Raw genomic sequence first — 13,255 nt, forward strand, 5'->3', positions numbered from 1 at the left:
GACAGTAAATAAGTGCAAGCCATGAAATAAAAAGCTTAAACAATCCAAGTTGATGACGGTTTGCAGATGAGATCTAAAAGCACTTCTGATTGAACCATGCTTTCACAGAAGTTACCAAAGTAGGAATGTAAGAAAACATTTTAATAATTCTTCCCACGTCTCAGCAGAAAAAGACATCTGTAGAAAAATTGCCACACAGAGCAGAATTTTGCCTTTTAAACCACAGTGAAAAAGCAGGCAGTAAAATAAAAAATATGTTTGCTTACCCTCTTGTACTACCCTTTTCACTTCTACTTAAAGGAACAGTGTCATCACAAATTATTTTTTTATATGTTAAAGATGTTAGTGCTTTATTAAAAACGTTTATATTCATTTGTGTGTTTGTGTTTTACTTTTTCTTATTTTTACACTTTTTCTTCCCTATGGGGGCTGCCATTTTTTGTTCCATTTGTGTGTGTCGATTAACGACACATACAGACATGGAATACGGCAGCCACAGTCCCATAGGGACTGCGAACGGCTCCCGTCCCATTGACTGCAGTGTACGGCGTCTGTGTGGGAACTGCGCATGCGCCGCTCCCACACAGTCCTATTCGAAATTGGCGCCGTCCGGCGCCATTTTCCTGTGGACCGGAAGTCGCGGCCGGACAGTAATATTACTACTTCCGGTCGCGGCTTCCGGATTTGTGCACTTGCACCAGAGGCAGCAAACGGAGCGGACGGGCCGGAGGGAGCCGCGGCGGCAGGAGCAGGTAAGAGATTTCAATGTATGTTCGTGTTTGTGTGTGTTTACTACTGTATGTAAACCTACTACACTGTGGGTTAGCTCAAAAAATGGCGACACACAGTGTAGGAGGTTACATCGTTCAAACCCCTCGTTTATCCCGGCACTAGCCAGGATAAAGGAGGGGGGGATGCTGAGAGCTCACTAGAGCGAGGGCTTTTAACCCAATGTTGCAATGCTGCAATTTTGGGAACAGCTCCATCTAGTGACCAAAAATGGGTAGTATTATAAATTAGAAATAATTTATAATATTACATGGACTCGTGCAAAAAAATAAAAAAAATGTGAACAATGTTTAATCACCCACACACTAAATGTTTAATTTTTTTAAAAAAAACATGTTTTTCTGGCAACACATTCCCTTTAAAGGGTCACTGTCATTTTAAAAAGGTTTTGATGAGTTAGACACAATGCCGGAAGTTGTGATTAGGGAAATATAAGGTTTTGTGGGTTTTTTTGGTCAATAATTTGCATCAGTATTTGTAAGCCAAAACCAGGTGAGGGTCCATAACAAGGAAGAGGTATAACGATGTCCATTATACTTTTTCTCTGTGTATTTTCCACTCCTAGCTTTGGCTATCAATACTAAAGCAAAATTCTGACCAAAACACTGCTGCATGAAAGTGACCTAAGGCTCTCTTAACATCTGTCTCGTGGAAAGCACGATGCAGTGCTGGATCTGTCCCACAACGGACACCACCGTCGCATAACAGACCCCGTTGACTTAAATTAGCGTCTGTCCGGTTCGGTCGTGGTGTCAGTCGTTTGACGGAAAGAATAGTGCTTCATTAATCCCTAGGCGACAAGTTATGCACTAATATGTGTCTGCTGCCAAGGGTTTAGCGCATTGTCGCGTAACAGTGATGGAGCAGGCTTAGAAGCGGAGCCTGCCCCATCACCAGCGGGTGTCCGCTGTATGTCACAGCGGACACTCTGCTGTAACTGCAGGGACCAGACTGAGGTCCCATCCTTGCCGTTTAATCCCCTGAATGCGGTGGTCAATTGCGACCACAACATATAGTTGATTCGTTCGCCATCGGGGGGGGGGGGGTGTTCCGGTGGTTGCCATGGAAACCGGAGGCCTAACAATGGCCCAGATGCGGGACCTAATTGACAGCTATAATACACTGGACTTCGTATGTAGTGCAGTGTATTAGAATAGCAATTGGGGATTTATGCCTTCTTGTGGGATCAAAAAAAATAAGTTAAAAAAACAACAAACGTCTTTTCTCAAAATAATAAATCTTCTATTATAGGAAAAAACAGAAAACATTTAAAAAAGTACACATATTTGGTATCTTGGGGGTTTGTTTTACTATTTGACTTTAGAGCCCAGCAATAGTCGGCCATAGCTGTATAAATCGCCCAAAATGACCTCAAATGAACATGGTACTTTTTCACTCCTGAACCCCGTCTTATGTCCAAGCAAAAGATTATGGCAACATGTAGGGTGTATCTAAAGCCAGGAAACACGGCATAATATTGAGAGAGCTGTTTTTTTTATAGTGCCACAAGCTGGGCACTACATATCGGATACTGAAATTACTTATTCGTGGAAAAAAATATATATTTCACTTTGCACCATCCGCTGTGCATTAATTTCTAATAAAAAACACCTGTGATATCAAAATGCTCACTACACCCCATAAAAAAATGCCTTGAAGGATGTAGTTTCCAAAATAGTGTCACTTCTGGGGGGTTTGTTTCACTATTTGACCTCAGAGCCCTGCAATTGTGGGCCAGTGCTGTGAAAATCACCAAAATAGGACTCAAATACGCATAGTGCTCTTTCACTTCTGAGCCCTGTCGTATGTCCAGGCAAATGATAAATGCCTTGAGGGGTGTAGTTTCTAAAATGGGGTCACTTCTCGGGGGTTTCAACTGTACTCTGGTACCTCAAAGGCTTTGCAAATGTAGCATTGCGCTCGAACAGAAATCCTGTAAAATCTGAGCTCCAAATGCCAAAAGGGTGTTCTTTCCTTTCTGAGCCCTGCCATGTGCCCAAACAGCAGTTTACGACCACAGACAGGGTATTGCCTTACTCGGAAGATATTGAGTAACTATTCCTTGTGAAAAGGAAAAATTGGGAGCTAAATCTGGATATTTTTGGAAAAAATTAAAATGTTTCATTTTCACTAATTCTAATAAAATATAGCAAACACCTATGGGGTCAAAATTCTCACTGCACCCTTAGCTGAATGCACTGGAAGGTGTGGTTCCCAAAGTTGAGTCACTTCTCAGGGGTTTCTACTGTACTGGTATCTCAGGGCCTCTGCAAATGCAACATGGCGCCTTAAAACCAATCCTGCAAAATCTGCATGCAAAATATTGCTCCTGCCTTTCTGAGCCCTGCTGTGTCTCTAAACAGCAGTTTAAAACCACATATGGGATATTGCTGTACTCGGGAGAGATTGCTTTACAAATGTCGGGGTTCTTTTTCTCCTTTATCTGTTGTAAAAATTTTAAAAATTCTACAATTTAGTGGACCAAAATATAGATTTTCATTTTCACAGCCTAATTCCAATAAATTCTGCAAACGACCTGTGGTGTCTAAATGCTCACCATACCCCTAGATAGATTCCTTGAGGGGTGTAGTTTCCCAAATGGGTCACTTTTGGGAGTTTTCACTATTTTGGTCCCGCAGGGGCTTTGCAAATGTGTCATTGCACCCGAAAGCCATTCCAGCAAAATTTGAGCTCCAAAAGCCAAATGGCGCTCCTTCCTTTCTGAAACCTGCCATGTGTCCAAACAGCAGTTTACGACCACATATAGGGTTTTGCCATACTCTGGAGAAATTGCGTTACAAATTTTAGGGAGCATTTTCTCCTTTTTCATTGTGGAAATTAAAAAATTACAAATTTTCTTGGAGAAAAAAAAGTTTTTTTTCATTTTCACTGCCTAATTCATGAATTCAGCAAAAAACCTGTGGGGTAAAAATGCTCACAATACCCATAGATTAATTCCTTAAGTGGTGTCGTTTTCCAAATGGAGACACTTTTCAGGTGATTCCACGTCTTTGGCCCCTCAGGGGGCTTTGCAAATGCGACATGGCACCTTAAAACCATTACAGCAAAATTTGAGCTCCAAAAGCCAAATGGTGCTCCTTCCTTTCTGAGCCCTGCCGTGTTTCCAAGGAGCAGTTAATGACAACATATGGGGTATTGCCATACTCGGGAGAAAATTATTTACAAAGGTTGGGTTTCTTTTTCTCCTTTATTCCTAAATGAAATGAAAAAATCTGAGCTAAAACTACATTTTATGAGAAAAAAAAAGTACATTTTGATTTTCACGGCCTAATTTCAATATATTTAGCAAACATTATTTAGTAAAATTGCTCACTATACACCTTGATAAAATTCCTTGGGGTGTAGTTTCCAAAATGGTCTCTTTTTGGGGGCTTTTCCTAGTTTTGGCACCACAAGACCTCTTCAAACCTGACACGGTGCCTCAAATATTCTAATTAAAAGGAGGCCCCAAAATTCACAAGGTAGTCCTTTGCTTCTGAGGCCAGTATTTCAGTCATGTAGCACACTAGAGCCACATGTCGGATATTTCTGAACTGCAGAAACTGTGCAATAAATATTGAGTTGAGTTTCTCTGGTAAAACCTTCTGTGATACAGAAAAGATGGATTAAAATGGATTTTCTAAAAAAAGAACTAATGAAATTTGTAAATTCCACGTCCACTTTGCAGTAATTCTTGTGAAACACAAAGGGTTAAAAAAAATTCTAAATGCTGTTTTGAATACTTTGAGGGGTGCAGTTTTTAAAATAGAGTGAATGGTTGTTTTTTTTTTTTAAATATATAAACCCCTCAAGGCCACTTCAGAACTGAACTGGTCCCTAAAAAAATAGGTTTTGGAAATTTTCTTGAAAAATTTGAGAAAATTCGGCTAAAGTTAAAAGCCTCCTAACATCCTATAAAAATAAAAGGATGTTCAAAAAACGATGCAAACAAAAGTAGACATATGGGAAAGGTTAACTAGTAACTATTTTGTGTGGTATTATGATCTGTCTTACAAACAGATACATTTAAACTTATAAAAATACAAATTTTTGCAAATTTTCTCTAAACTTTGAGGGTTTTTACAAATAAATACTGAATTTATCGATCACATTTTTCCACCAACATGAAGTACAATATGTCACGAGAAAACAAATCTCAGAATTGCTTGGATAAGTAGAACCTTTGCAAAGTTATTACCACGAAAAGTGACATCAGATTTGAAAAAATGGGCTGTGTCCACAAGACCAAAATTGGCTGGGTCTCCAAGGGGTCAGAGAAGCCTCATATAAAGATGTAAACACAGCCTAAATAGAGTTGTCCTCCTAAATATTTAAAAGGAAACCCCCGTTTTGTTAGTTATATTGAGCAAATAAAAATCGAGGAACAAAGTTGCATACACGACATGTATTAGTAATGAAATTCAATTTACTAGTCATGGGCTTACACCTGAAACCGTTTCTAAAACGCATAGGTAATAAAAAATAAAAAAAAGTAAAGCAATGTGAACCCAGCCTTAAAGGAACAGTGTCACCCAAAGTTTTTTTTTTATATCAGTTTTAGGTTAGGGTTTTATTAAAAACGTTTATATTTATTTGTGTGTTACTTTTTTCTATTTTTACACTTTTTCTTCCCTATGGGGGCTGCCATTTTTTTTTCCATTTCTGTATGTCGATTAACGACACATACAGACATGGAATACGGCAGCTCCAGTCCCATAGGGACTGCGAACGGGGCCCGTTCCATCCACTATGGTGTATGCCGTGTGTGTGGGAACGGCGCATGCGCCGCTCCCACACAGTCCAATTTGAAATGCGCGCCGTCCGGCGCCATTTTCCTGCGGACCGGAAGTCGTGGCCGGACAGTAAGATTACTACTTCCGGTCGCGGCTTCCGGAATAGTGCACATGGAGCAGCAGCATCAGACGGAGCGGACGGACCGGAGGCGACTGGAGCAGGTAAGTGATTTCTATGTATGTTCGTGTTTCAGTGTGTTTACTAGTGTATGTAAACCTTCTACACTGTGTGTTAGCTCAAAAAATGGCGACACACAGTGTAGGAGGTTAGACCGTTCAAACCCCTCGTTTCTCCCGGCACTAGCCAGGATAAAGGAGGGGGGGATTCTGAGAGCCCACTAGAGCGAGGGATTTTTTCCCAATTTTGCAGCATAAAGCAATGTGGTTGCTTTACCACATGCAATGCTGCAATTTTGGGAATTGCTCCATCTAGTGACCAGTGCTGGGAAATATTATAAATTGAATCCAATTTATAATATTTCCTGACTCGTGAAAAAAATAAATAAAATTAGAACAATGTTTAATCACCGACACACTAATTGTTTAAAAAAAAAAAAAAACATGTTTTGCTGGCAACACATTCCCTTTAAGAAATCATTTTGAAAACGCATGCCTGCACCTGCTCTATTGGGATTTCCAATAAACCACGTTCTAACACTGGATGTTTTAATGGCAATGAACTGGGAAACTAATAAACGACAAATACATTTCATTTTTTTAAAGCAGCATGCCAATATAAATACATTGTCTTATTTTAAACGGACTAAAAAAAATGATGGATAAACATGTAATAAAGTTCCCTCAAAAGAATACACCAGCATATTGCCCTATATCAAATTAGCAATGGATGGATATTAACCGGTTCAGGGCCGGGCTATTTTGATCCTCCAGGACCAGACACTGTTTAACCATTTTTAGCACGCGTTCGTTAAACACCTATAACTTTTGTTGGAATAGCGACGTGATTTTTGCAATGTTTTTTCTGTAGTCAATGCAGGTTTCTTTTTTTTATAATTTTTATACACATCTTTTTTGCTATTTTAGAATTTTTAGGCTTAAAGTTTGAAAAGAATAGTAAAAAAAATAAGTTTTTTTTAAAGTTTTGTTCTGGTAATAACATAATTATTGTTATATAGTTTACCCTAAAATAGGCCTTTTATTTGTGATAGTCCTTGTCTACCGTAAATTTTAATAGATTACATGTCTATTTTAGGGTAATTGGCTCAGGGCTAGCGTTATGACAATGATTGGCGGGAGGGGTGAAGAGGTTTTTTTTGGGGTGGGTATTTTATGTGTATTTATTATTAATTTGTTTTGCACTTTATTTTACTTTTATTTTTTTATTATTATGGTCTGTCCCTAAAAAATGGTCAGAAAAGGCCTTTTTTACACCATGTTTTTCCACTGTAAGGCCGGATTCACACGAGCGTGTGCGTTTTGCGCGCGCAAAAAATGCGCCGTTTTGCGCGCACAAAAGGTCCACAAAAGCTCCGTGTGTCATGAGCATATGATGCGTGGCTGCATGATTTTCGTGCAGCCGCCATCATTATGACACTGTTTTTATGTTTGTAAACAGAAAAGCACGTATGTGCTTTTCTGTTTTTATTCATAGTTTTGACTACTGTAGCGCGCATCACGCGCGGCACACGGAAGTGCGTCTGTGTGCCGTGCGCGGTTTTATCGCACCCATTGACTTCAATGGGTGCGTGATGCGCGAAGAACGGGCAAATATAGGACATGCCGTGAGTTTTACGCAGCGCACATACGCTGCGTGAAAATCACTGACAGTATGAATGGCCCCATTGACTAACATAGGTCCGTGCGACGCGCGTGAATATTACAGCAGCCCCAGTTACAGGGGAAATCAGCCCTCTTAGGCCCCATTCACACAAACGTGTTTTTGTGGCCGCAATTCCCCCGAAAATCCACGGGAGAATTGCGGCCCCATTCATTTCTATGGAGCCATGCACACGACCGTAGTTTTTGCGGTCTTTGCATGGCCCGGGAACCCGCACCGCAGAAAGAACGGGCATGTCCTAATACTGCCGTCTTCTGCGGTCTGGGCTCATTGAAAACAATGGCGGCGGCCACGTGCATGTCCCACGATTTGCGGGCGGCAAAGTCGCGTTTTTCGCTGCGTTTTTAACGACCGTTTTTTGGAGCGGTTTTTCTCTAGAGTCTATGAAAAACGGTTGAAGTGACATGCACTTCTATTTCACGGCTGTTCTTTTACGCGGCCGTTTTGAAAAACGGCCGTGTAAAAAATGCCCCGTCAAAACAGAACTCCGTTTTCCCATTGAAATAAATGGGCAGATGTTTGGAGGAGTTCTGTTTCCAATCATTTACGTCCGAAAAACGTCTGAAAACACTCCGTGTGAACATACCCTTATAATGACTATTGTCACTAATAGGGCTGTGCTGGGTCTAGTAAGACCCAGCAGCAGTCTGCCACTAACGGCATCTCGGCGATTATGTGACCAGTCACATGATCGCCGCTGCCTCTATTCATATACACCGCGCTTATTGAGCGCTGTGTAGAAGAGATCAGAAAGCAGCTTCTATCTTCTCCTCAGGGTCCCCGGCAGTCACTGACTGCCGGAGACCCAACATTCAGCTGCCCGATCGCTCGGGCAGCAACCTAAAACCTACGCCGTAAATAGTCTATGGCGCAGGTTTTAAGGCCCCCGACTGCCAGTCGTAAATAGACAGCTAGCGGTCAGGAACCGGTTAAAACTATTATGGAATTGAATACACAATTGGAATAGATTGCAGATAAAAAACAAAAATATAGCCATTTACAATATCTAGACTCCGGTGGGGTGGGATGACATACCTTTTTCTGCGGAATGTGCTGTGTGGAAAAGCGTAAGGGGCCTCTCGCTGCAGGAAGGCGGCTTTGAGTCAGTGCTCCTTTTACGAGACAAATGCAGCTGGGAGTTTGTCTGTGGCATCTCCGGCACTGTGGAAAACATCTATAAATAAAATAAGATTCAAGAGGTTAGCTGGTTATAAAAAACAGAGGGGAAATGACACAAAGCTAACAAATGAAAAAGGAATGAAAACAAAAAAGGCAATTAGCTACATTACATTTTTCAGTTCTCTCAATACAGCCGGCAATGTAAAAAACAAAGGTTTTTGACTTCCATGGCTACGTCCAAGGACAGATTAAGATGATCAAAAGAAACAATTTGGGTATGTTCAAATGTAGCTTAAACACTGAAGAATTTCCAAACGCATTTTCTGTGTGGAAATTCTACAGCGTATTACAATAGCAGCAAAGTGGATGAGATTTGAAGAAATCTTCTGCACACACTGCCTAAAAAAAGAAAAATCAGCAGATAAGTGTGGAAATTGACCTGCGGTGCGAATCTCAATCTGCAGTATGCAAATGTCTCTTGTGAAAACACTGCACTTTTCGTACAGAAAATCCGGTCGGAAATATCGCAGTGTAGTGAACTTCACAAAAATGTTCCCCTGTGGTCATTCCAAAAAAGTGCAGTCCTTTGGGGTTTTAAAACCTCAATATTAGTGCCATATTAGGTAAAGGAAAACCCAGCTGTTTCATGTCATACTTTTTCCTAACATTTTTAAAAAGAAAAATAACGTCTGCCACTAGGGAACTAAAAAAAAGTTAAGGCTATGTCCAAACTGAGTTTTTTGACGGCCCGAAAATGCCTCCCATTGATTTCAATGGGAGGCGGAGGCGTCTTTTTCCCGCAAGTGGTAAAACCGTCTTGCGGGAGAAAGGAGCGACTTGCCCTATCTTCGGGCGTTTACTCCTCCCATTGACATCAATGGGAGGCAGAGAAAGCGTATTTCGCAGCGTTAGGTTTCGCGGTGTGTAGGGAGAGGAAAATCTGCCTCAAACTTCCAAACAGAATTTTGAGGCAGAAATTCCGCCTGCAAAAAAACTCAGTGTGAACATAGCCTTAGCTGCTAAAGGTGAAGAGATTTACAAATAACACATATATGTAGCACACCCATATAAGTCTATGCCAAAATTATTCAATGGTTTAAACATTTGTCTGGAGGACACAAAGTAAACACAGAGGTCTTGTGTTAGTAAGCCACAGAAAATCAGCAGTCCCTTACTGTCCCCAATGATCACTGCCAAAGTTAATTTATGGGTACAGCAAGAGTACATAATGGAGGTGGTTGTCAGTGCAGTAAGTGCTACTTATGCAGCTGAGCAAAGCAGAAAAGAATATGTGCAAACCAGTATAGCATATAGATCAGTGGTCCATAGCAGAAATCCGAATGGATACGCACTCCTGATGATCGATCAAAGGATACATGAACAAATCAGAACATTTAATTTCTCCTAAAACACTATAGCCATAATGACATTATTTGACCCCACATCTGCAGTACACCTAACCTCTGTGCTGTATTGTAAATCACTATAAGGACAGAACAGACCATGCAAGGCATAAATGGATTACAGAGGTGGGGAAAAAAATAGATGCCCCAGAATAAACATGCTGTATGTAAAAGAACAGCCAAGGAAAACCTACTAGATCTAATATCACCATACAATGCACAAATCATTCTTGGTGTGTTACAATGGTGTTACTGAGTGCAAAGGGAATTATTACTAGCACATAGGACGACAGTGCCTCTGGGCTAAACACTGCATTATTGTACTATGTGCCAAGCTTAGTATCTCAGATGCAGTCCAGGACTTAGCTGTAACATACAGCTGACAGCTGACACACTGTTGTAATAGCAGGGATTTATCAGTGCGACACTGGCCACACAACTGTGAAATATTATTACATTTATCCCATTATATGAAAAAAATCTGTGGGGGCAAAATGCTCACTACACCCCTTAAAATGCCTTAAGGGGTGTAGTTTCCAAAATAAGGGTCACGTCTAAGGCCCCATGCACATGGCCGTGCCCGTAATGGCTGGCTGCTGACGGCCCCCCGCATTTTCAGGCCGTGCTCCCATACAATGTAAAACACAAAAAACGGACATACTCCATAATTCCCGGAAAAGTTCTACGGCACAGACACCCATCCGTAGCGATACGGAAAGGTGTCCGCAGCCAATAGAACGGAATGGGCTTGTAATTACGGTCCATACTTATGGGTGATTTTATGGTCATGTGCATGGGTCCTAAGGGGTTTGTTTTACTATTTGATCTCAGAGCCCTGCAATTGTGGGACAAATCGGTGAAAATCACTAAAACAGACCTCAACAGAGCATGGTGCTCTTTACTTCTGAGCACTGTCATATGTCCAGGTAAATGATAAATAACTCGAGGGGTGTAGTTTCCAAAATGGGGTCACTTCTTGGGGGCTTCCACTGTACTCTGGTACCTTAGGGATTTCCATTTCGATCTGGTGCGCAAAAACCAAGCCAGCAAAAGCTGCATGCCAAATAGCACTCCTGCATTTCTGAGCCCGGCCGTGTGTCCAAACAGAAGGTTATGACCATATGTATGGTATTGCCGAAGAAATTGCATTTACAAATGTTCGGGTGCTTTTTCTCCTTTATCCGTTGTGAAAATGAAAAAAATTCAACTCCTTAGTGGAAAAAAATGTTGATATTAATTTTTACTGCCTAATTCCCAAAAAATCTGCAAAGGACCTGTGGGGTCTAAAAGCTATAACCCTAGATAGATTCCTTATGGGGGTGTAGTTTCACAAATGGGGAATTCGGACAAGGCCCCCGAAAACCATTCCAGCAAAATTTGAGCTCCAAAAGCAAAATGGTGCTCCTTCCCTTTTGAGCCCTACCATGTGTCCAAACAGCCGTTTATGACCTCTTATGGTATATTGCTGTAATCAGCAGAAATTGCTTTTCAAATGTTGGGGTGCTTATTCTCCTTTATTTATTCTGAAAGAGGAAAAATTGGAGCTAAAACTACATTTTAATTAGAAAAAAACATTGATTTTCATTTTCATTGCCAAATTCCACTACAATCAGCAAAAAACATGTGGGGTTAAAATGCTCACTATACCCCTTGATAAATTCCTTTAGGGGTGTAGTTGCCAAATTGTGTCTTTTTGGGGGTATGTCCACTGTTTTGGCTCCACAATTCCTATTCAAACCTGACATGGAGCCTAAAAGGTATTGTAATAAAAAGGAGGCCCAAAAATCCACTAGGTGCTCTTTTGTTTGAGGCCTGTCCTTCAGTTCAGTAGCACACTAGGGCCACATGTGGGATATTTTTTTTAAAAAACTGCAGAATCTGGGCAATAAATATTGAGTTGTGTTTCTCTGGTAAAACATTGTGTTACAGAAAAAAGTGGATTAAAACTGGATTTTCTGAAAGAAAAAAAAATGAAATTTGTAAATTGCACCTCCATTTTTCTTTAGTTCCCTTAAAACACCTCAAGTGTTAAGAAATTGAACTGAACTGGTCCCTTAAAAAAATCCAAAGGCTTTTGAAATTTTCTTGAAAATATGTCAGAAATTGCTGCGAAAGTTCTAAGCCTTGTAACCTCCTAGAAAAATGAAAGGACGTTCAAAAAACAATGCAAACAAAGTGGACATATGGGATATGTAAACTAGTAACTTTTTTGTGTGGTATTACTATCGGTCTTGCAAGCAGATACATTTAAAGGGGATCTGTCACTAATTTAGTAATGCCCTATCTCCTACCTAATCTAGGCACGGTCATCCTGATAATGCTAGTGAAAATAGTGTCCCAACTCTTTATTATTTTAAAAGTTATGAGCTTTTTTTCTAAATATGTAAATGAGCCTTTATTAGACAAGTGGGTGTCAACACCAGCGATTCTCCAGAGGCGGAGCTACCTCACCGCCTCTGACGGTGTCCTATCAGCATGAAGCTGCTTCACACAGTATGAGAGAGTGAGGCTGGAGGAAAAGAGGCATCACTTCAAACAGCCATATCTCAGGCTGTGGACCACCTAGAACAGCATCTGGTGAGCATATAAAAGAGGAGATTATAAACTTTCATATGACACCAGGATCGCAGTTCTAGCTGTGAAACAACCGGAGATATCATCAGTTGAAAACACAGACAGGAATAGAAGATGTATACTAAATGATCAGGCTGTGTTGCTAGGCAGGGAAGGGGGAGAAGCTGTACGACAATTGGACAGCATCATACAGAAAACATTACACCGCCCACGGTGAATAGAAAGAGTCACCTCCTATTTGGCTATTAGAGACAAATTAGCATATTTAGAAAAATGCTCATAACTTTACAAATAAATGTTGTTTTTTAAAACAAAATCACACTGTAGTTATCAGCAGCAAAGCACATATTAGATTAGTTAGGAGATGGGGAATTAATAAACTAGTGACAGAGCCTCTTTAAATTTAGAAAAATTAAAATTTTTGCAAATTTTCTCAAAATGTTGGTATTTTTCACAAATAAACACTGAATGTATTGACCAAATATTACCACTAACTTGTGAGTAAAGGGAAGACACCAGATTTGAAAAATGGGGCTTCGTCCTGACCATGCCAACTAGTCCACGTCCTTAAAGGGTTAATCAATGCAGACAGATCGCAGCAACTGCATTGTATAAGCAACTCCAATACACTGACGAAAAGTCTTGGGCCCTGTTCACACGGCATATGTTCAGGCTGGCTTCAAGAGAAAACAGCCTCTAAAATCCAGGCGTATTTGGAGTGGATTTTCGCAAGCGTTGTTTTAGGCATATTTTGAGGCGTTTAAGTAAACCTTAATGGA

At 40.6% G+C, this 13,255-nt stretch overlaps 1 protein-coding gene across 1 annotated transcript in view; it reads right to left on the bottom strand.

Moving 5' to 3' along the window:
* The window catches only part of ARHGAP26 (Rho GTPase activating protein 26), a 467,460-nt gene that overhangs the window by 135,474 nt on the left and 318,731 nt on the right, over nucleotides 1-13,255 (bottom strand). The window contains exon 19 of the mRNA XM_075856546.1: nucleotides 8,416-8,554. Coding sequence (XP_075712661.1) covers nucleotides 8,416-8,554 — 139 coding nt within the window. The remainder of the gene's footprint in view (nucleotides 1-8,415; nucleotides 8,555-13,255) is intronic.

The sequence above is a fragment of the Rhinoderma darwinii genome, chromosome 3 (genome assembly GCF_050947455.1).
Source record: "Rhinoderma darwinii isolate aRhiDar2 chromosome 3, aRhiDar2.hap1, whole genome shotgun sequence".
NCBI lineage: Eukaryota > Metazoa > Chordata > Amphibia > Anura > Rhinodermatidae > Rhinoderma > Rhinoderma darwinii.